General features: G+C 34.8%; 2 protein-coding genes across 4 annotated transcripts; one reads left to right on the top strand and one right to left on the bottom strand.

Moving 5' to 3' along the window:
• Positions 1 to 1,740: 1,740 nt before the first annotated feature.
• Positions 1,741 to 4,404, top strand: LOC130050707 (uncharacterized). The gene is made up of 4 exons (XM_056150943.1): positions 1,741 to 1,858; positions 3,142 to 3,233; positions 4,043 to 4,252; positions 4,367 to 4,404. The coding sequence occupies exons 1-4, from the start codon at positions 1,755 to 1,757 to the stop codon at positions 4,402 to 4,404; spliced, it is 444 nt and encodes a 147-aa protein (XP_056006918.1). The 5' UTR covers positions 1,741 to 1,754.
• A 4,056-nt stretch (positions 4,405 to 8,460) lies between these two features.
• LOC125665950 (uncharacterized) lies at positions 8,461 to 24,868 on the bottom strand. 3 transcript variants are annotated; one of them, XM_048898985.2, is made up of 3 exons: positions 19,819 to 19,894; positions 19,593 to 19,739; positions 8,461 to 12,489 (listed from the first exon to the last, which is right to left on the bottom strand). In XM_048898985.2, exon 3 carries the CDS (start codon positions 12,453 to 12,455, stop codon positions 10,023 to 10,025), a length of 2,433 nt encoding a protein of 810 aa, XP_048754942.2. In that variant the 5' UTR covers positions 12,456 to 12,489; positions 19,593 to 19,739; positions 19,819 to 19,894; the 3' UTR covers positions 8,461 to 10,022. The 3 variants fall into 3 exon arrangements, with proteins under 3 accessions (XP_048754942.2, XP_048754941.2, XP_048754940.2); XM_048898984.2 differs by lacking the exons at positions 19,593 to 19,739; positions 19,819 to 19,894 and adding an exon at positions 24,592 to 24,868; XM_048898983.2 differs by lacking the exon at positions 19,593 to 19,739 and having other exon boundaries at positions 19,819 to 19,935.
• Positions 24,869 to 25,377: the final 509 nt, after the last annotated feature.

Here is a 25,377-nt window from a genome sequence, read left to right on the forward strand (position 1 = left end):
GTCTCCTTTAAGGTCGTACATGGTAAATTGAAACCCAAATTATGAAGGGACAATATTCCTGTGATCAAATGTATGAAAGTTTAAAATGATGATCAACACGAAATGATTTCTAAACGTGTATTCAACAAAATTCAATTTCTACATCTACATATCCTACAGTACTGATATACGCATGCGGGGATTGCTTTGCGCCGTAAGACCGGTGACATATAAAAGAAAGACGAAAGCAGCTGAATCATTATATCAAAAAGACGAGTTTCGACATCATCTTGAAAATAGTCCCGGAGATGTATACTTTTACAGCATTTCTACTTGTATCTCTTATTCGACGTTTCGAATCATCATCATCTTCGATTCCCAGAAAATTCAATGAAGAATACCTGGATCCAAAGAGTCTTGATCACAAAACGGTATGTAACAAAATCTTGATTTAAATACTTTATAATTACCTGTCGTACATCTGACTCATATTAGTTTGATACATTCTTACTTACTGAACAGATAACTTCAACCTAAATCTATAACTATACGTCAAATCCTTTTTGAATGTACTGATTTTTCGCCCATACGAAATAGACCTTTTCAAAATTGTGAAAACAATGCAAGAACATTTTACAAACGTTAGCAATCGTATTAGTATCTTTTGTTTGCAGGAATTCGAGTTCTTTCAGAAAAATCTTAATACTTTATAACACAAATTGGGTCACATCAGTTCGTTTATTTGATTTTTGAAAACGAGTAGGCTATTTGGGACCTGTCAGAAAAACTTTAAAAAAAAACATCAAACCGATGATATTTCAATTATATTATCGCCGTAAGATGGCTGTAATATTGTCAACCGAAAACAAGCACCCGATCCCGTCACCAACAACTATTATATTCTTATGTAAGAGATAATGGGTGTCAAATTGAAACAAGCAGAACGAATGTCACACATATTTCAATACAGAAATCTTTTAAAACGTCTGTGCGTAGAATCCATTGCAGCTCGGACGATGAAACAAGAGAATAATGCCAATGATACAAAAGTTAACATTCACTGGGAGTATACAACAATATAAAATGCGTTACTATATTGAATTTTCTATTTTTGATTCAAAATTTAAAGAAAAAAATTAAAGTTCTCAGAATTTGCACACAAATGGCAGCATGTATGATAACGAACAGTGATCAATCTCATAACTCCTATAAGCAATACGAAAAAGATATTTGGGCAAATACGGACCCCTGAACACACCAGAGGTGGGGATCAGGTGCCTAGGAGGAGTAAGCAATAATAAATATGTTCTTTTTTCCCGTAAGACAGCAACTTTTGTGATTGATGACTTTTAAAAAAAAAAATCGTCTAGAACGTTTGTAAATATTGCCGTATATATAGACAAAATAGCATGTTGATTGAGTTATTGCATATATTGTTTTAATTTTCCTAAACTGCTCCATTTCTACTCATCTACAAAAAATATACTACAAGTGATATAAACCTGCTAGAAAAACCTACATATGAACTTTTATATATGTATCTTAGTGTAACCACAAAACGACAAAATATGATTTATTTCATCACTACACTAGTGTTGATTTAATTGATCCGTATTCAGCAAAAACAGAGCTGTGGTGAGATTGTGCAGCATGAAGAAGCATACATATAATTTAGATAACACAGCAATTGAAAAAGAAATTCATTGATAGAGAAACGTCAGATATATATCATATAAGTGTGTAACTTGTAGCTATCGGGACGGTGGTATGAACACATGGACACATTGGATAACGCCATCAGAGACAATTCCTACGGAGACATTGTGGTTTTATGTGATGCAACAATAAGTCTAGTGGAAGTGATGAATCGTTGGATTCCGTAAGATCTTTTTATTATTGTAAACATTAAGATCTTCACAATTTAGAAATAAACATAGATGTTGATTTATTTGTCTGTCTCTAACTCAATGAATCAGTTTCCTTGTGTTAAATGTACATCTTATTTAACGATTCAAAGCAAGTTGATCTTAACTGTCTTAATGACAAAAGTGAAGATAACAAACAGTGTTCAACCTCATAATACTATCGAGAAGTAAAATAACAAAAACAGGACAGACACGGGTCCCTGGACAAACCAGATTATTAGAGTGCTGAAAAGAAGTAAGTACCTCCTGTTAACCTATCGTAAGAACTAGATATTGATTAGGTAAACGAAGCGATCTATTGTCAAAACATTGAAGCAATTTTCAGGTAGTATTTGCAAATGTATTTTAACGACCATAAAATTTGCGAAATGTTTAACTTAAACGAGATTATTGCAACCCCTGAAGACATTATCTCATTTATCAGTAGCCAATATCGTCTTGAAGATTATTCATCATACGCAGAGCATGCTTTCGTGATTGGAATCAGTTGCAAAGCACAAATAACATATGTACTGTAGAGGGTTTTAATTTCGCGAATTTTAGCGCTCAGTATTCCACGATGGTTTATATTTCAATGATCAACCCCTTCTCTTGTCTGAACTCATACCCCCAAAACTTTGAACAGCATTTTACGATGGCTTTCTTTTTTGGCGATCGTTTATATAATCGCGAATATAATGAAAATAAAACCCAAATGAATATTTCCCCCTATACAGTGTGTGATAATAGAGTATTACTACAAATGCAAATTGCAACGTTCACATTGGAGAATCTGAAGTCACCCCTTTGTCATTACATTACATGTAGCTGGTTAGTTTTTCATTAGCATTCTTGCTCAGTAAACATTCAAATATGAAGCACCTGTATAAGGTTTTGTGTTGTCTTTTAATCATATGTAAGTAGCAGGTCATGACTTGAAGTATGAATGAAAGTGGATATTCATGATATATAAAACGTTGATGTAACAAAACGTCTAGTTGAACGCCACAAGATATTTCTTCGTTTTAAGTTAACGTTTTGAATTAATTATGCCCCAAAAGACAACAAACATTGATCAATCTCATGTCATCTAATACAAGAATACACATGGAAATTCCAACAGGCTGTTAGAAAACCTGAGCTTCAAAAGCTACGTAAATTTTATCAATGAGGAACACCAACATCTTTCTAATATCAATTTCAGAATATGCACTGTATTTCAACTTACAGAAAATCCTTTTTGTTATTCTTTATGAAGGTCTCTTGAAGAGTGTCGAACCACAGCGATAAGAATTCAGCCTGATAGCCCCAAATCCCCTGGGGGAGTAGTCATCCGGATGTCCACAAATGGTTTGTACACAATCTTGGGGTATTATGCATCGATATTTCTCTCAGCCTAGTTTGTAAAATCCTCGATAAAATGTATCTTAGTATTAAAGGGGCATATACACGATTTGAGCTGAAAAAATTAAAATTTTATTTATCCATTTTGATTGCTTAAAATGCTTAACTAGATTATTTCTAATGGTCAACCAAAATTTGAAGATCAGTTGTTGAGTTACAAGCGAGATACATCACCCGGAATTTTTTGATATGTAAACAAGGGTCATGTTTTTGTTTACATGCAGATGGCGAAATAGAAAATAACATGTGTAAAACAAAATGAGATATGCCAAACACTAGAAACTATTTAATTGTAATCAGAATTAACTTATGAATTGAAAAAAATCTGCTTTAAATGAAACTTTTACTATTATATCTAACCTACGTAAACAAAACATGGTACGAGCCTTGTTTACATAACAAAGAATTATGAGCGCGGTATGTCCTATGTACACTGTACCTTGGCAACTGATATTCAAATTTTGCCAACCATTAGAAATACCCTACTTAAGCTTTCTAAACAATAAATATGGAAATATAAAAAAAAATGTTCATGTCCCTTTAACCTTGTGCCCCCAGTGACATTGAAAACAAATCTATCAAACCTTCCTTCAACCAAACTTATGATTATCTTTACAAAACACAATAATAGCGTTGTGATTCCAAAAATATCCGGGGCAACGTATTTCAGAGAATCAGTTGATAAGTGTATACTCTACGTGACTTTGTATGATTTACGATACATTCAAGGAAATGAAATAATTTGACTTTTTAAGAGACCCTGGGGAGGTTCACAGTTCGGTACTATGATCCTCACCCTACACAGGGAATTGCGCTTGTACATCAACAAACACACCTTACTAATGATGGCTACCATATCATGGCGCGTCAGAAGGATCCACGTGACCTAGACGATGTTATCAAGCAGGTTCTATCGGCTCTCAATATGAAGATTCGGGACTTCTATGTGAAATCGAAGGACTTCGGTAATATATGTATTTTAATTGTGAATTCTAATTATTGAACATCCACAAATCACTATCACATTTACGCCTTAAATCATCCAATAATGATTTCAAATCATTCCCTTTTTATTTTAGGTTGTGAAAGGAAAGCAGAGAAAGGAATCAAGTTGTAAAGAACAAAATAAACTGAGCTCGAGTAAACATTGCGAAACCTTAATCTTTCATATCATGGTATTGTGAACATGTAAAAGGTTTTATTTTGCATGAATAGGTCTCACTATTTGTTACAATATTCACAATAAATAGTTTGAGAATTAGATAGGTTTCAGCTCTATAAACAGGTGAATTTGAAGTCTTTGACATCTCAACACTTTACACGACCATTTCTAACAACCAATTACGGTAGACCCACCCTCATGTGACTTATATTTAATTGTTATATAATAAATTGATATGATATATCATAATCATAGTATTTGTTAATATAATATATTTTAATTATGATATATATTAATATTGCATAATATATATAATGATATTACTTGTATCAATATTAAGGGTTGAACGTGGAACAAAAATGTATTAATTTCCACTCAGTATAGTTTCATTCAATTAATAACGAAAGAAAATGTGTATGTGCAACCTTTTTTAAGATGTCAGACAAACAAAAAGCAAAAGTATAGCACTGGTTAACATAAGAAAACTCACATTTTCGTAAAACAGAATAATTAAAATAGATAAAAACTTGTTAGAATGAATTATTTTTAAAATTAACAGTTTAGAAAACTGTTAATTCATGAATATGTATAAATCAATTGTGGATATTAGCAAAATCATGGTCTAGTAGACATGTAGGTCAGGAAATATCAGCACAGGAGTTACCGTCTTTGACAATATTTTTATTAGACATAACTACACGTGTAGCGACAATAAAAAGATGACCGGATCGAGGAGCTGATTTAAATCAGATTGTAAGTTTTTGTTTACATGTTCAGAACATAGCGCATCAAATCGAGGCGCATGCGTGGGGATCCAGAACAAAACCTGTCCAATTTTTACTACATCACCAACTTTTAACAGATAGATATGTGACTCTATGAACGAAAACGATGCCGGTAAACAATTTTACTCCGTGTTTATAACGTCATGTTTCAGAATTGTTGAGGCACCGTTTGGCTGATTGATTGAATATTGTTGTCGACAATATTTCACTTATATGGAGACGTCACCACTGTCAGTGAAGGACTACAAAATCTACGCCTATGTTCGGCATTTATGATCATTGACATATTTTTATCGTGACACGGGACCTCGGTTTTTGCGGTCTCATCCGAAGGACCGCCCAATGTAGTCGCCTCTTACGACAAGCAAGAGGTACTGAGGACCTATTCTAACCCGAATTTCCTCGAAATTTTTCTTCTCACGTAGAAGTTTTTGAATAAATTCTGCTTCATAGGAAGAGCAAAACAGGTCAGCTAGCAAAGAAGCACAATTTGTGTCCATGGGAATTCCAACACACTTTAGGAAGACCTGATCATCAAAGTCTATGAAAATATTGTCAATGAGGAACTCCAGCATATTCTTAATTTTAACTTCAGAGTACTTGTGCGTGAAATCAGAGTGGTGTTTAATAAACTAATTTTTGGGATGACTGATCACTAGATATGAGTATCTCCGTTTTCCACTTTTGTTGAAGAAGCTACTTTCTATGATGTCCAAAAAGTTTCATTTTTAATTTATCGTGAGGAATGGTCGTGTAAAGTGTTGAAAAGTCCTACGTTCTGATGTTGTTGATTTGAGAAAAGTTTTGCGATTTTAAATTTACTAAAAGTTCTATAGAATTTATTTTAGAATTCACTCTTGATTTACACCACTACTGGCATATGTAGTATTGTAGAACGTTTGAATTTTGTTGATATTTTTGTGAGGAGCAAAGATAAAAAGCTTGGTAGAACACTTACTGGATCTAGCATCTTTGTTAGGGTTTTTATGAAGTTTAGGAATCCAGTATTGGTACGGTTACTCATAATCATCCGACCCATTGACTGAGATATTAAATGTATCTAAAACTGAAGCATGGTTTTGAAGAATTTCATCCTCTGAAAGGGCAGATAAGTATAAGTACGATTACCAAAAGTGAAATTAATGCCAAGTTTGTTTAAAATACAGTCGTAATAATGAGCCTTACCAACAAAGACAATGTTGTTACAAGCTTTGTTAGCTGGAACCAAAACATATTCCTCATGTAACTGATCTAATTCCTTTATCACAATGTGTATTATGACAGCACACATAAACAACAAGATATCGCAATACTTCAAGATGTCATGAAATAAAATAATGAAAGTGAGGAAGCTCACATACCCTACGTTCCAACATTCCTTGACAATGCCTCACATACTAAATGGCATTACTGCAAAAACAGGACAGATGGGTTCGAATTTCAAAGTTCAAAAGGGTCATACTCCCAGAAAAAATATGCACATCTACACAATATGTCCTTATCATCTACAAAGTTTCATGAAATTCTGTTGAGCGGTCTCCGAGAATTTGCGCTGAAAAGAACAGGAGAGACTGGGTCGAAATCCTGAGTTCAAAAAGGGCATAACTCCAAGATAAATTAATGAATCAGAATTTCCTGGAATGAGCATATGTACACAATGTGTCCTTATTAACTACAACGTTTCACAAAATTCTGTGGAGCGTCTCAGAAGAGTTGGGCTGACAAAAAGGGACTGAAGGACGGGTCAGAAACATTGTATCCTCTGTTCCGTGGGATATAATTATTGTTTCTATTACACAGAAACTGAAAATTAAATGTTTTTATCGGCAACCTAATCTGACACCTTGTGAAATAAACAAAATCTTGATCGCGATGCACTTGTCATAACTTCATCAAGATAGTCTGGCGCATTTCATATGCAGTAAGTGGCGGATCATCTGGTTTTCTTAATGAAAAAAATATTTTGTATTTAAATTGAAAAATGTTTGCAAATATTTATAAGACTAAATTCACTGAACTATTTTCTATTGATCCCGTAGGGAAACATTAATACATTATTCATTGCTAAGTGGAAAGATGAGAGGGTTTTACAAATATGTTTATTGCAAGGGTATACTCGTAGTGCATCACAATGGGGTTTTTAAAGTCAATGTTTAAATATGATACTCATTTTCGATGTTCTTAGTTTTTCCCCGTGATTGTAGAAACCACTGTTACGACTGTTTGTAATAATTCAATAACAGTTACTGATATGTACAAACTCATGAAAAACAGAAAAAAAGGTTTTTATTTTAGTTCATCATGTTTTGTGATGTCACAGATCATGAAAGTAAGAAATAAGTTAAAAGTTATCCAATATGATGTCAAATATCGAATGGTCCGGGGCTGTTTTGGGAAGTTTGCGCCTTATAATTTTAAAGTTAAAACATTTTATCAAAATTAGGTTGTACACTATCTGGCAATATCCACGAAATCAGGCTACTGTTTACAATATACATGTAGCAGTTTTTCTGTTTGTCATTCATATAGTGCATTATGTTTTAATTGATTATTGTGTTTGACGAGAAGAAAGGACGTGTATTCATAATTTTGCCCTTAAATTGTCACACTCGACAAAAACTACCATTATAAACAAAATCCCAATACCGAGTTTCAAATTTTGAAATTATGAACAACCGTTCATTTTGTCTTCGATCAACTATTCGGCATGACGGATTACAACTGCATTCGTAAAATTATTATCTAATTTTCAATACGGAGAGAACATTCATACTACGTAAGAAACATTTAATTTGCAGTTCCAAATGATTTCCTATAATCAAGTTTTATTTACAATATACATTGTATGATATCAAGAAATATAACATAATTAATGCACGCAATTATTCATAAATTGTTCTTAATTCATTTGAATTCAGGATATCTTTCATTCAATACATGAACGCAACAATTCAAATACGCATCAAAAAAATCCTTCCTCTATGCAATATTATTTATGATTTCTCACACTCCCGCGAGGTTTAGAATTGGTTAAGGAATTGACAAAACAATTTTTTATAACGTTTGTCATGGTATCGAGGTAATGTAACTTCATAGTTTTTCAATATTTTTCTCTTTGCAATATATATTTATTACGACCCCTCTCAATTTATTAGAGTCAAAAATAAAAAATCTAAATGTATGAGGTGGTTTTTCTTTTCAAATACTACAAAAGAAAAAAGCACAATGAAATTGATAAATTTTATTTAGAAATCAATATTTTATATTGTTAAGTAACAACACTCAGAGTACAATATTAACCATAATTTGCCTTTCTGCATCCATTCGACACAATCTGAAATTACTTAGCATGGTGATTAGTGAATGTCACATTTTTAAAAGAAAATAATCTTTACATAGATCTTAATCAGTTTTGTAGAGATTGTGTGAGGTTTTACGCCGTTTTGGCAATATGTCAGCCATTTTAGGCGGTTAACTAATTGAAATATGTTTGGTTGTGAGTGTTTGACTTTCCCTGACGGCCCCCAGTGAGCCTACGGTTTTAAATAAGTTTTTAACAAACGTTATGACAAATATAATGAAGAAACTTAGGGTCAAATGTCATCAATTACAAAATGCATACTATATTTACATGTACATCATTGTCTAACAATATGATGTCCCACTAAATAACAAATATTTTTCTTATTTGATTCAAGATCCCTTATTTACATCATTTCTTTATCTATCGTAATACAATAATAATATGATATTAAGTCCAAACAATCTTAAGGAAAGGTGCTTTACAAAAGAGTTTGTTCAGACAAATAGTGTTTATCCCGCAAATTATGACAAAATGCACATTAAACAATTTGTATGCACAACTGACACAATAGAATTTTAAATTTTCTAATGTATGAAAAGATTGTGTTCTGGACACAATTAAAACAGAGCACAAAATCATTTTGCAATACGTCGAATATCAATGAGAAAAATTCAATCCTTAAACACACAAAACGAAAATTCCAGGTAAAAAACTTACAATTCGAACAAAACTTTCATCAAAAGTTTTTATAAGAAGATTTTAACAGAAATCATAAAGAAATGTCCAAACAGTGCAATATTTTAACCAATGTTCAATATATCAGTTACAATAAAAACAATGAAGTTGTAAAATGGTGATAAATCTAATAAATCCTATAAACAATGGCAGGGTAAACAAGGAGCCCTGGAAATACCAGAGGAGGGACCAGACGTCTAGAAAGAGTAATAATCCCCTGTTTGCCGGGCATACCTGCCATGAGTCCTCGATCTTGATCAGGTGGATGGAGTAATCCATAATCAGTGTGTAAAGAACGTTAGACAACATTTGATCAAGTGACAGGTTGTATTTGCAAAAAGAGATAACCAAAAACGACCGATTTTTCTTCTTCAAAATGATGACTCTAAAAGAGTCTGTTGTAACCTCCATCATTTATTGAAAAAAAAAGTTTCAATGTTAATCAAATGAGAAGCAAATGTAATATGTGAGTACATGATTACTATGTGAATTATATGCTTTGGTGGTTAATGATAGTTGCACAGGAAAGATGCCACAGCTTCGTAGAGACTGTAACTACGATATTATCTACTAGTACAGTTCAATTAGATAAAGTAAAAAAAAAATCATTATTACATGCATTCTGTTCCCTTCGGTATCATTTTCCTCAGATAATAAAGTTTGCAACTTTTCGTTCCGACACATCAGGACTGTCTTTAGGGTTTCGGGTTTATCATACAGTGGAATATACCATCAACATCCTGTTGAGCTTATACGGCAGTGTCCTCTTGAGTGTTGAGATTGGTGTCGTCTTGATTTCCATGCTCCTCAACAAGTGGGATGCAGCTGTAATTGACTTCAATACGATTAGTTTTGACGTCGATTGAATGTTCTTCCTGTTTTACATTTAATATCATACAATACAGACATTCATTCAAATGAATAGGACACATACATCCACAACAAAGCGTATAGATGAAACGAAACACACAGTTGCAACAACATCGACAGAAATTTTGACCATCTTCGAAACACCAATTTTCATAGCGCCGATTCCGCCAACACTCTTCACATGTTTCACTTCCTGTACTTCCATTGCTGTCCAATTCAATGTCCGAAGCATTTTGAGTTTGTTTTGGGACGTTTAATTTAGGATGTTTAAAGTTTGTTTTGTATGTTCTATATATATACTTAAAAAACGCACCGTCCATCAATTGGCGAGTTTCTGTTTCGGATAAAATGTTAACTGTCGTAACAGAGTTCTCCTTTATTGTATTTCGCATTCCCTCGACAATTTTCTTTATTTCTAAATGCTTCAAATGGACCCTGCTTGTAAAGTCGGTTACAAGCAGGATTTCAACAATTCGCGGGGGTCCAAACAGGAAGAGAAGTGTTATAAATGTAGTCAAATCTGGTTGGGCTCCAATTTTTACATATCCGACTCTCTGCATGGTATCAAATATTATAAGAAAAAATAAAACCGATGATATTATCTTTATAAACAGAAAGAACACCTCTATTCTAAGAGGAAAATATTTATCAACAATCTCCTTGAAACATTTAATAGGAATGCGTTTATCCTCCGTAAGATCATGGACCTCGTCTAGAAGATTTTTATAAAGTTTTGTAAATTGATAAATATAGCGACAAATGTATAACACAAGAGAAGTAAGATATATAACATATATAAATGTTTCTACAGAAAAATGAGGTACAGCTAAAAGCGCAGTGTATACAAAAAACTGAATAAGATAACTTATACCGTAAAAGAAAATGTTAAATGAATACATGTAAGAAGTGATGATGTAGGCCAGAGCCCCTACATGGGTGAACATACTGCCAATACATTGAAAAATAACAGTAATGCGAGGGCTAGATTTTGAAAGCTTCCTCATAGGAGAGGAAAATATGCACATACCCACCAACGAAATGAATTTTACATAAAACGCATAAAGAATAGAAACCAAAGGACAAAACGTATTACATAAGATCAACATAACGTTTAAAGGAAATGTAATAATGCATTGCACGTGAGGAAAGTTACTACTGGAAGTAATGCTGTTAATGAAGAAAATCTTGGACCAAAACTTGTAGGTTAAAATCAGCGATAACTTTTGAATTTTTAACGAAGTCCTTGGTTTTTGATGATCCTTTAGGAAGACAGCCACTGGTATTAGTTTTAGGAAGAAATCACCATTACGTAATCCAGTAAAGTCAACGATTAAGAAGTCGTCTAGTATGCCATCAGAGTTTAATAACAATGCTACATTGAGAAGAAAAAAATTGACAACGCCCCAGACGAGCAACGCGTTATTTGTTAAGGTGGTGTAGTAGTTTTCAGCATGTTGAAAATCCTGTTCTATGTTTGTGGATTTCAAAGAGCAGTTGCATTGCTCATATACATATGATTTAAGTAAATACACACCTGACGTAACAATGGTAATTAGAATTATAATGCGCATTGCTGCGTAGTACTTGTTATTTCCGGTAAAGATCAAACACCTACAAAATCTGGCAGGACTGTAAGGCGAGTCAGACATGTAGTACATATCAAATCTGTTTTCTGTATCTCGTACATAAAACGATAACTCTATAATAAGCGGGTAGAAAGAATACACCAACATAATTATAACAATGACAATGATATTTATATACGATTTTTCAACCATAGTAAATTTGTCTTCATCATCCGCGATGCACATGAAATTATATCCAATCTGAACGCCCGATATATCACTTACAACATCTCGTATTTTATCGTCTTTTATATTTGAATGACAAAGGTATCCATCTGGTACTTCAAAAGTACGGGTCGTGTTCTCATCTATAATGTCTAGCAGGTATTGTGAAAGGTAAATATCAAACTGTGATTTACAAACTTCTGAAAAGTTGCCGATGGATATATTGACACTTAGTGACTCTTGTTTAGCTTTCAAAAGGCCAAAGCTGTACACGTCTACATCCTCTGGGTACCCCAGGACATATTGGTACTTCTTCCCTATCCATACCCAACGCTGTACTGTTTGTCTCTCAAGGAATTCAGCATTGTCTGTATTTGCTCCCTCAGAAAACACCAAGTCCATGAATATCACATTGGTTCCGTTTCTAATCAAATTATGAAAAGTTTCACTCTCAGCCTGAAGTGAATTTGATGTGTGAAAACATTCGACCAGAGTCGTGTCCTGCGCAAGTGCAATTTTCATGGTAAGAATGCATATTGGTAGCAGCAAGAGAAACCTGAAAGAGGAAATGATATAAAAATGATTTCTTTTGGCACAATATGTAAATAGGTTGAACAGAACATTGATTGAGATACCGTCAAAATACACTGAACATGGAAATAATGACAATGAAATTGCGGTTGCAGGAAACTTAAATTCGTGTTGGATTAAAACTATGCTAAAGCAGATCATCACAATATGAACCGTTCAAATTCATTACATTCATGTACATGGATTTCTGAAAAGAGTGACATGAAGTCCCTTCAAAAATCTTACATTTAACCACTTAAGGTATTCAATTTGTAATATGTCATACCTAGTAAATGGATAGTTGGATTTTTGCAATTATGTATGCTTTTGAAGGGTTCATTAAAGAGAAATTATTATTGTGTTTACTGCTTGATTTATTTCACCTAGAATTTAATATTGAAGTCAATGGGAAAGGCATGTTTTGAAAAGAATTGGAAAGTAAACAAAAATCTTAAAATGTTCAATTGTTAACACATTTAATCACTCAACATTTTGGCCCAACCCCGATACCAAAACTCCTACCCCTAAGATCATCGACGTTTCAATTTAGTGCTGATAGCATAACAGAATATGTGTTGCACCCTAAATCGTCGCCCCAAGATTGCACTATCATTAGGGGCGACAAGTTAGGATGTACTATAGTACACCCCCAATCGTCGCCCGGCCTAAATCGGCGCCCGCCAATATCTTACTGGCGTCTCTAGGATAGATTACACAGAAGTTAGTATAGGATTAAACATTGTTTTTGAAGAATTTATCGATGTGTAAACTCTGGACATTTTACTAACAAGCTGAATAAGAGTGTGAAGCACTTCTATGTTAAGAGTTTACACATCGATAAATTCTTCAAAAACAATGTTTGATTCTTATAATTCCAATTCGTTCCCTCAACTTCCCTGTATTATCAATTTCAATAATTTGAATAGTTTCTCCGCACTACGTTATTTGTTTTCAGGCGCGTATATATGCATATCGTTTTTGGATTTACTGATGTGTAAATTCTCATTTAGATTTATATGTTTATCCAATCAAAACAATTGTAATAAATGATATTGGAATGATTTTATTGTACCCTCTGTTATATGAGGGGGGGGGGGGGGGGGGGGGGTTACATAAGTTTCACTTGGTCTGTTTGTCTCACTCATATATCTGGTGTTTGTTAACCTATTGGGCTAAAAGTTTGAATGTAGATTACAAGTGACCCTCTGACATGCCTCCCCAAAAATGAGAATTCTGGAAAGAGAGCTAATATGCGTAATCTAATATAATTTGATGTCACTAACAAATCTGCGGTGAACAAGACCAAACAACCCCGTGATTAGCAGAATGACCCTACAACAAAAGGCAAAATCATTTATTGTTGGGCATCTCTCTCTCTCTCTCTCTCTCTCTCTCTCTCTCTCTCTCTCTCTGGAGGGCTAGACGAAAAAAAATCAGATAGACAACAATGGCACCACCACCACCACCAAATATAACTCTTTCAATATTAACAACACAACTATCAACCAAAACAACAATGATAAATACTGTGCTCATAATAAATCTTTTAAAAAATATATACAACAGAACAAGTAAAAGTCCAGAGAACCTTTTGCGGTTATAGCTGGACAGCAAAAGAAGAAGAAAGAGGAGGAGAGGAGAAGGAGTCAACAAACAGGGCCAGTTTGTATGTAAACGATGTTTCCAAATACATGTAGTTGCAGCAAAGGGGACGACAATTTGGGGTGTGAAGTTATGCCCAAATCGTCGCCGACGACGATTTAGGACGGGCGACTATTTGGGGTGTTACAGAAGAAACCCCAAATCGTCACCCATCCCAAATCGTTGCCGGCGACGATTCGCGGTGTAAAAATATGTATTTTAAATGTTTTACACATAAACACCATATACCAATTTTAGCCCAACCCTGGAGTCAGAATTTGCACCCCGGGGAATCATGAAATTTACAGTTTTGGTATATTGTTTAGATTCATATTCTGACCAATTCATGCTTTCCTAAAGAAATAGAAAGCATTAAAATTTCGTACATTATTCCCTTATAAATCCCTTATTACATATACATTGCACGTAATCAATGATCATGTTCCTGACAATAGAAGTTGCAGGACCCTAAAATAAACAACTTTGCTTCAATCTTATCGCTTGAGAAATTCCTTTTGATTTCGGAGATATTTATAAAGTACTTTTTATTCCTTTCAGCCCCTTATTTAAGGGACTGTCCCCTAAAACTTGATATCGTCACATAGGACTTCTCATTATCTGCAACCTTTGTTCTACAATGTTTAACAAAATATAGGATATTCAGTTTTTGAAGAATCATCCCAATTCTTTAAAACAAAGACATAAGACAAAAGATGACATATTGTTTAGAGTCACATTCTGACCAATTCACGTTTGATAATGATTTATATGATAATTTTTTGTTTAATTCAGGAGATAGAAAACATCACAGTTTCATGCTTTATTCCCCTGTATATATCTTATTACGTAAGCAAGAAGGGTAACACAAAGGTTCCTTCAATAATGTTTATATTATTTTTAGTTTCTGGTCCCTAAAACTTGAAATCATCAAATCATCAATGGATCTTGTAATTATCTATATTTTTTGTTCTACAACGTTTAACAAAATGTTTATAGGTTTCGAGATAAGTGGGGTATTCACTTCACGGGATGGATAAACCATACAGTTCCTTTAAAGGGGTCCCAAAAATGAAAATGGTACGTATTTTAGACTAACATTCTGAAGAATGATAATAATGATAGCCTTTATTTATCCAGGATGACACAAATTAGCATACATCTAGTTTTCATTGTGGTTCCAGCATCAAAATACAAACATTTATTAAATAAACATAAAACAAGTATTCAAAAAATGTTTAAGTGCTACTTCTATCAAAACATCTCATCCCATTCACAGCTATGGAATGCCGGCCGAACCATTGTTTCGTACATTTCGTATATTTCGTACATATCGTATATTTCGTACATTTCGTATATTTTGTAACATTTTGTTCCAGATGAGTTGGTGTATGGACGTTTGTAATTTACAATTTTTAGCTCTTGGTAAATATGATAAATTTGACACATAATCATTCGACCTGGTTTGGCGACAACTGACATCTTTTGTATATTAAAACAAGTTTAGGTAATTTAGCAAATGAATGTTTAAAATCTTGAACAGAGAGATAACCTTTCTAAACATTAAATTATTCTTAATCGGCATCCAGTTCAAAGAAGATTTGAAAGAGATGATTAAATCCATTTAAAAGTATTGTAGAAAATTGCAAACGACATACGTTTGTATAAAAGAACTTCATGGTTGATTTATTCAAGGCCTTACGCCAACCAATAAAACATACTCCCTGTAAGTTGTCCATCCTCCATGTTTTAACCGTTTAATTAATTAGTAAGACAGTTTAACACTGTATCAGATGAATTACTTGACCTAAATCCTGACTGACTGTCTGTGATTAATTTGTTCATAAAAGGAATTGAATATATTTGATAATCTTAATAGTCTTGAGAAGCAAACGAACTAAATGTATATAGATTGTCGATACGTTTCGGGTTTTAAAAGCCTCAGACGGTAGAGTAATGATAATGATCAGAGTAATATCAATAGGACTTTCCACCAAAAAGGTGGAACTGTCCACATAAAGGTGGAAAGTCCTACTGACTGTGGAAACAAATGTATGAAATGAAGCCTATGATTAATATTGATTGATTGATTATATCTTGCTTAACATCTCTCTCTCGAGAGAGACAAAATGAAAACTATAAAATTTGATTACTGGAATGAAAAACATGGGATGCTAAATAAGTTACGAAAACCAAATTTATTCGATGCCGTATACCGATCCCAATTATGATAATGCCAAATATTTAAATTCGCAGATGAAAAAAATCGCATATTATCTATCAAAATCGTGACTAAATATATTTAGATATCGTAATTCAACGAAACAATCAAATAATAATGATGGCTTTAATTCGGATACGTATATTAAGTTTATCATTTTATAATGTACTGGATGACACCCCTTGCAAGCGGGTGAAATCACATGTAATATTGCATAGAGGAAGGGAGTTTTAAATGCGTGTTAAAATTGTTGCGTACATGATTTCAATGAACGATTTCTTTAATTCAAATGAATTTTTGGGGGGGAAAAGAAGATTTTTTAATAATTGCGCGCATTAATTATATTATATTCATGGATATGATATACAGTTAATGATTGATTGATTGAATATTGTTTAACGTCCCTCTCGAGAATATTTCACTCATATGGAGACGTCACCACTGCCGGTGAAGGGCTGCAAAATTTAGGCCTATGCTTGGCGCTTATAGCCATTGAGCAGGGAGGGATCTTTATCGTGCAACACCTGCTGTGACACAGGACCTCGGTTTTTGCGGTCTCATCCGAATGACCGCCCCATTTAGTCGCCTCTTATGACAAACAAGGGGGTACTGAGGACCTATTCTAACCCGGATCCCCACGGGATACAGATAATGAAATTTGATTATTAGGAAGTCACTTGAAGCTCCAAATTAAATATTCCTTATGTAGCATAAATGATATCTCTCCGTATTGAATAATAGATAATGAGTTTACGAATGCATTTATAATCCGTCATGCCGAATAGTTGACCAAACACAGAATGAACGGTCGTTCATAATTTCAAAATTTGAAACTCAGTATTGCAAATGTGTTTATAATAGTAATTTCTGTCCAGTGCGATAATTCAAGGGCATAATTAGGAATACACGTCGTTTCTTCTAGTCAAATGCAATAATCGAAAACATACATGTAATGCACTATATGAATTACAAACAGAAACAAGAGGCCCATGGGCCACATCGCTCACCTGAGTCACCCTGGTCCATATCTGAAGACTTTCCATATATATTTGCATCTAAAACCTTGGTCCCTATTATGGCCCAAACTACCCTTTGCAAACTTGAATCTACACTATGTCAGAAAGCTTTCATGTAAATGTCAACTTCTTTGGCCCAATGGTTCTTGAGAAGAAGATTTTTAAAGCTTTTTCCTATATTTGTATGTAAAACTTTGACCCCCCCCCCCCCACTTGTGGCCCCATTCTACCCCCCGGGGGCCATGATTTGAACAAACTTGAATCTGCACTATGTCAGAAAGTTTTCTTGTAAATATCAGCTTTTCTGATTCAGTGGTTATTGAGAAAAAGATTTTAACTATATATTTTTATGTAAAACTTTGATCCCCCTTGTGGCCCCATGCTACTCCCGGGGGCCATGATTTGAACAAACTTGAATCTGCACTATGCAAAAAGTTTTCATGTAAATATCAGCTTTCCTGGCTCAGTGGTTCTTGAGAAGATTTTTCCTATATATTTGTATGTAAAACTTTGATCCCCTATTGTGGCCCCATCCAACCCCCGGGTGCCATGATTTGAACAAACTTGAATCTGCACTATGTCAGAAAGTTTTCATGTAAAAATCAGCTTTTCTGACTCAGTGGTTCTTGAGAAGAAAATTTTTAAAGATTTTTCCTATATATTTGTATCTAAAACTTTGATCCCCTATTGTGGCCCCCATCCAACCCCCGGGGCCCATGATTTGAACAAACTTGAATCTGCATTATGTCAGGAAGCTTTCATGTAAATCGCAGCTTTTCTGGCTTAGTGGTTCTTGAAAAGAAGATTTTTAAAGTTTTCCCTATATATTTGTATGTAAAACTTTGATCCCCCTTGTGGCCCCATCCTACCACCGGGAGCCATGATATGAACAAACTTGAATCTGCAATGTGTCAGGAAGCTGTCAGGTAAATTTCAGCTCTTCTGGCCCAGTGGTTCTTGAGAAGAAGATTTTTAAATGACCCCACCCTATTTTTGCATTTTTGTGATTATCTCCCCTTTGAAATGGACATGGCCCTTTATTTGAACAAACTTAAAAGCCCTTCACCCAAGGATGCTTTTGGCCAAGTTAGGTTGAAATTGGCCCAGTGGTTCTGGAGAAGAAGTCGAAAATGTGAAAAGTTTAACAGACAGACAGACAGACGGACGGACAGACAGACGACGGACAGAAAGCGATCAGAAAAGCTCATTTGAGCTTTCAGATCAGGTGAGCTAAAAACCTGCTATATTGTAATCAATGGCCTGATTTTTCTTGGACATTGACAGGAAGTGTATAACCGAATTTTGGTAAAATGTTTCGTCTTTAAAATTATAAATCCCAGAACAGTTCCGGATCATTCGATATCTGGTATTGTGGACAGTTTTCGACCCAATACATGTATGTGTCATCACAAAACATGATCCGCCACTTTACTCTCATTTTTGCTACTTCCAGGTAGTTTATTTTCGAAAGCTAAAGTAGGTTTTTGAATTTATTTTACTATATTTACTAATCAAGTAAGAGTCTATTTTAGCTTACGGACTTCACCTCTTATATAAAACATTATCAAAGGTGCAAGCAGTAACTCTGGAGCAAGCAATTCTGAGTTAATTGGAAAAAATTGTTAATTTACAAGTATTGTTAGACCGTTCTTTACATTATAATTTTGACATGGATTATCTGTTCAAGATATAGGGTTCACGGACAATAGGAGATGCTTACTCTACCCCACCATTGATTTGTCCAGGGGTTCGTGTTTGACATTATCTTCATCTTGTATTGTTTGTTTTATGACATTGATCACTGTTTATTATCTTCAATTTTTCATTAGAATGAAACATTTCTTTAATTTGATAAATATAACAAAGCCATTGTAGAACATGTATTCATCAATACTAAAAACCCATGTCAACAAAGGCACTGCCAAAACCATGATTGGGATGTTAATTCTTTCTTTGATCATTACTGTGTTGCTGAATATATTGGACGGGTACGATATGCAGCCCAACTCTCTATTTTGTATTGCTTATAGGAGTTATGGGATTGATGACGGTTCGTTATCTTCACCATTCATAAACGTTTTATTTCAACTAAGGTAATGATTTTAAATACGAAATAACAGAAAATGTGGAGAACGGAAAAACACGTGTATAATCCAAAACCTTACAAGGCCTCCGTGGCCAGAGCATGGCGCTCAAAATCACACGGGCTCTCACCCCTGGTCGGTGCGGGCTCGAATCCAGCTCGCGCCGGTAAGTAAGAAAGTTTCCCAGTTTACTTTCGGAAGGTCGGTGGTCTCTTCCCAGGTACATTTTATCTAGGTTCCCTCTTCCACCAATACAAAACTGGGCGCCACCAGATAACTGAAAAAATGTTGAGTGTGGCGGAAAACATCAAACAATCAATCAATCCAAACTGTATAGAAATATACACTATACTTACATGTTTCCAAAAACGTTCTACAATCCTGTCATTAAACTAATCTAGAACTTGTGCGTGAACATCATGATATATACTGAATTGATTTGAAGTACGTGTTTGTACGACATACAATAGAACAGAATGTTCCTAGGAGACAGCACAAATATTTATAAGTTTAGAACATTTAAAGAAACGACTTGGAACCTTTTTTTTCACAAGAATGAAAAGGGGTCAAATATATTTTACAGACGTAATTCCCATACCTGGAGTGTACAGAATTATCAGAAAAGAGATCGTTAATTGGTACAGGCATAGCCTTGTGAATAATAAGCACGCATGAGCAATAGCAAGGTTTCTTCACTAATACAGAGTAGCACTGGACTAATACGCAAGTTCCGAGACACAAGTCTGTAATGTAGGAAGACCAGCAGTCCCTTCAATACCTGGCTATGTACAAACTTTTTCTCATCGACTAGTTAAAGTTTGGTTCGTTTATATCGGCCAGTGGTACACATTAAATGACATTAACATTAGCCATTTGCAAATACAATCATTCTATAGGTCGAATATTGTCTATCGTGTTCCATGCCGATTGTCGGGCTGTTTATTATATACGGATTTTGACTACGAATCACTCTGCTTACCCGATCAAGATATAAAGCTAATGGCGGGGGTGACCGGTCAACAGGGGATGTCATACTCCTCCAAGGCACTTGATTCCACCTCTGGTATGTTCAGGGGGTCCGAATCTGCCCTGTTTTCAATTTATGTTCTTGTGGAATTTATGAAATTGACCACTGTTTGTAATCTTTAGTTTTGTGACCCAAAATCCACGTAGAATGATACTGATAACAGTGAAAGTCTAAAAACGAATGTATTTTGATTTGGTTTCACCCATTTTCAATTTAGACATGTAAAACCGTCCAGAAATATAGATATTTGGTATCGTGCACATAAACTGATTGGTATGTTTCCTTTTATTTCATCTGTAATTGCCTTGCACCATTACAGGATAGTTTCGTCCCGTTCCACAATTTCATGGTAACATATATAAAAAAATCTTTAATAGTGTATATTTTGTTGTTTAAAATATCTATACGAGCCAAACGCATACATACAAGACTTTACGAAGCGCGTTAATCCCCCCTTCTCTCTCTCTCTCTCTCTCTTTCTCTCTCTCTCTCTCTCTCTCTCTCGTGTTGACATTATTACACATTTAGTAAATTAGGTCCAAATTCAACCACAATCATCGATGGCATTCCTGTGAGCTTCTTCGTCATTATATAGAATCATCAATATAATTAGGGCATTTAAACTTGTCCTGTACAAAAGGACCGTTTCAAACTATTGAATAGAACACTCTGCTTTAATACATTTGTTTGTTTTTTACGCCGCGTTTAAAATTTCAGTTACCCAGTAGTATCCTTCGGTTTTGTAGGGTTATACGTAACATTCTTGGTTTTTTTTCCCTTGCTAAGTTATGCGACAAAATATTTTCAGCCCAAGGACTAGGTATGTAAAGGGTGATTTTTGGCCGAACTTTAAAAAATAAAAACGGTAGCCGCAAATGGTCAAGATTTTCCCTTATATTAATAAAATGTGAGGCTATTTTGTAGAAAATCTCATTCAAACCATTTTGGACAAAATGTTCAAAATAAAAGAAAGACGGTGGATTTCTATAAAATCTTTAAAATATAAATTTTATTCAAACATAAATATTGTGAAAATATTTTATATCATATTGAGGGTAAAGGGTGTTTTAAATAAAGAAATATTACAAATTTCTGAGAAAATAATTAGAAATTTCATTCAAGCCAAGTCCCGTGGGGATGCAGGTTAGACTAGGTCCTCAGTACCCCCTTACTTGTCGTAAGAGGCGGCTAAATGGGGCGGTGCTTCGGATGAGACCGCAAAACCGAGGCCCCGTGTCACAGCAGATGTGGTGCGAGAAAGATTCCTCCATGCTCAATGGACATAGGCACCAAGCATAGGCTTAAATTGTGCAGCCCTTCACCGGCAGTGGTGACGTCTCCATATGAGTGGAATATTCTCGAGAGGGGCGTAAAACAATATACAATCAATCAATCTTTCACGATCATGAAATGCGTGTATTCTTGATATTCAAGTTCAATCTTGGTCCTAAAGAATGTTCTAACTTACTTCATTTGAGATATTTTGTGAAGAAAGTATAACAATCATTTCAGTATACATATTATATATATTATATTATAGTTTTCCTGGTCAATTCCATCTTTATACCATCACCACAAGTAAAACAGAATATGTTAACAATTTTTAGACTACTTCAATTCCGAATCATTGCCGAGTTTCGATTTCCTAATTAAGATAGATATCACTCTCCCGGTTCCTTATCTGATGAATTAACAAGAGGCCCATGGGCCACATCGCTCACCTGAGTCACCTTGGTCCATATCAGAAGATTTTCCATATCTATTTGCATGTAAAACCGTAGTCCCTATTATGGCCCCAAACCTACTCCTGGAGGCCATGGTTTTTGCAAACTTGAATCTACACTATGTCAGAAAGCTTTCATGTAAATATGAACTTCTTGAGAAGAAGATTTTTAAAGATTTTCCCTATATATTTGTATGTAAAACTTTGATCCCCTATTGTGGCCCCATCCGACCCCCGGGGGCCATGATCTTAGCAATTTATAATCTGCACTATATCAGGAAGCTTTCATATAAATCTAAGCTTTTCTGGCTCAGTGGTTCTTGAGAAGAAGATTTTAAAAGATTTTTCCTATAAATTTGTATGTAAAACTTTGATGCCCCCTTTGAGGCCCCATTCAATCCCCGGGGACAATGATTTTAACGAACTTGAATCTGCACTATATCAAAAAAAAAAAAAAAAAAAAAAAAAATCGGGAAAAAACCCCCAAAAATAACTTTGACCCCCTATTGTGGCCCCATCCGACCCCCGGGGGCCATGATTTTAACAATTTAGAATTTGCATTATATAAGGAAGCTTTCATATAAATCTCAGCTTTTCTGGCTCAGTGGTTCTTGAGAAGAAGATTTTTAAAGATTTTCCCTATATATTTGTATGTAAAACTTTGATCCCCTATTGTGGCCCCATCCGACCCCCGGGGGCCGTGATTTTAACAATTTAGAATCTGCATTATATAAGGAAGCTTTCATATAGATCTCAGCTTTTCTGGCTCAGTGGTTCTTGAGAAGAAGATTTTTAAAGATTTTCCCTATATATTTGTATGTAAAACTTTGATCCCCTATTGTGGCCCCATCCGCCCCCGGGGGCCAGGATTTTAACAATTTAGAATCTGCATTATATAAGGAAGCTTTCATATAAATCTCAGCTTTTCTGGCTCAGTGGTTCTTGAGAAGAAGATTTTTAAAGATTTTCCCTATATATTTGTATGTAAAACTTTGATCCCCTATTGTGGCCCCATCCGACCCCCGGGGGCCATGATTTTAACAATTTAGAATCTGCACTACCTAATAAAGCTTATCTATAAATTTCATCTTTTCTGGCCTAGTGGTTCTTGAGAAGAAGATTTTTTAATGACCCTACCCTATTTTTACCTTTTCTTGATTATCTCCCCTTGGAAGGTGGCCTGGCCCTTTATTTTAACAATTTAGAATTCCCTTTACCTAAAGATGTTTTGTGCCAACTTTGGTTGAAATTGGCCCAGTGGTTGTTGAAAAGAAGTTGAAAATGTGAAAAGTTTACAGACGGACAGATGGACGGACAGACGGACGGACAGACAGACGGACGGACGCCGGAATACGGGTGATCAGAAAAGCTCACTTGAGCTTTCATCTCAGGTGAGCTAATAAAGGATTATGATATGTTCATAGCATGTCACATTGTAATTGTTTTATTTACTGGGTGGGCTGGTTGATTCATTGATTGTGTATTGTTCAAGGGGTACTGAGGACCTATTCTAACCCAGATCCCCGCGGGATTACTGGATGGGAGTAAAACCAAAAGTTGATATATGACAACTAGTATGTAATTCTTCTAATTACACCCATCCCGTAAATTAAAAAGAAATATGACAGCAGCATCAAGGAAAAGTTCCAGTTGTAAACATGATATGGGAAGGAAGTCATGGAAACAAGATGTGTTTGTGAAACACAAATATCCCCGATAATGGCCAATTCTGAAGATGGCCAAGGTCACAAGGACAAATATCTTGGTACCAATAGAAAGATTTTGTCACAAGAAATGGTCATGTGAAATATGAAAGCTCTAATACTTACCATTTAGAGGTTATGATCAATGTCAATTTTTTTAAGGTAGGTCAAATGTTAAGACCTAAAGGTTTAATATCAACATAAAGGTCTTGTCATAAAGAATACTCCAGTGAAATATCAAAGCTCTATCACTTACTATTCAAAAGTTACTAGCAAGGTTAAAGTTTTCAAGAAGTGGGTCAAACTCCAAGGTCAAGGTCACATGGTAAACAATGTTGGTACCCACGGAAAGGTCTCTTCACAGGGATTACTCATGTGGAATATCAAAGCTATATCACTTACTGTTCAAAAGTTATTAGCAAGGTTAAAGTTTCAGACCGAATGACAGACCGGGTCAAAAACAAATTATGCTCCCCGATCTTCGATCTCGGGGGCATAAAGATGGTGCAATTATTATATGGAATGTATTTTTCTCACAATTTAATTACGCCAAATATCAACCCATGCATCCTTTATTGTTTTGTATCAAGCGGCCTAAGACAGATCCAGATTTGCCCGACTCAAGTTGTAATTGATACGTTATTTGATACACTGATAATATAGATCATTATCATACCATAGTAAAATGCATGGAATGGTTTGTTTCCCCTATAGGTTTGTAGCCTTTCTGACGAAAGGAAGGCATTTACATCTTGGTTCCCGGACTTGAATTTCTCGAAAAAATCTGAGTCTGCAAGACACTGCCTTAATGGTGTATTCAGTGGTGGTTACAACCATCACTGATTAGAACAGTGGTGGTTGATGTTCATGCATGCTAAAGGACCTACAAGAAAACAAAGAGTTTTAAGAATACTTATTGTTCTTTGCAAACTGACGCATTCTTATTCACTTAACAGAGAACTTCAGCCTGAATGTAGATCTTAGTGACTGTCCAATATCCATTAACAATACATCACATTCCTTTAAAGTGTAGTGAGTTTTTGCCCAACGAAATAGACGTTTTAATAATGTAAAATCAATGTAAGAACTACTAAAAAAATATTGACAATCATACATGTATCATCATGCAATTTTTACAAGAATACAACTTGTACAATTATACAATTGCTTGTATACATAAAATGTGATATCTTAAACGTGTTTGACATAATTGTAACTTTTATGTTCGTCGGATGGGACATTGAAGGATGCCCCGTGTCAAGGATCACAAACCGTTGAAACGTAAAAGATCGACCCACTGAAATGCCTTTAAGAAAACTCCAGAACTCTTCAAAATAGATCATATTTCATTTGCCCGACTCAAGTTGGTGGCCTTAAAATGCCTGAAATTCTATCAAAACGGCGTACAACTCCAATGTATCGATCAATCTACATAATGTACATAATAGCGTGTTTCTAGTAA

The sequence above is a fragment of the Ostrea edulis genome, chromosome 10, assembly GCF_947568905.1.
Source record: "Ostrea edulis chromosome 10, xbOstEdul1.1, whole genome shotgun sequence".
Lineage (NCBI taxonomy): Eukaryota > Metazoa > Mollusca > Bivalvia > Ostreida > Ostreidae > Ostrea > Ostrea edulis.

What these genes read in the sequence shown, in the direction of transcription:
- LOC130050707 (XM_056150943.1), top strand. Translation starts at nt 1,755, where the DNA reads ATGGACACATTGGATAACGCCATCAGAGACAATTCCTACGGAGACATT. An exon ending in GTGATGAATCGTTGGATTCC is followed by an intron (nt 1,859 to 3,141) that starts GTAAGATCTTTT and finishes TTCTTTATGAAG; the next exon opens with GTCTCTTGAAGAGTGTCGAA. An exon ending in TGTGAAATCGAAGGACTTCG is followed by an intron (nt 4,253 to 4,366) that starts GTAATATATGTA and finishes TTTTTATTTTAG; the next exon opens with GTTGTGAAAGGAAAGCAGAG.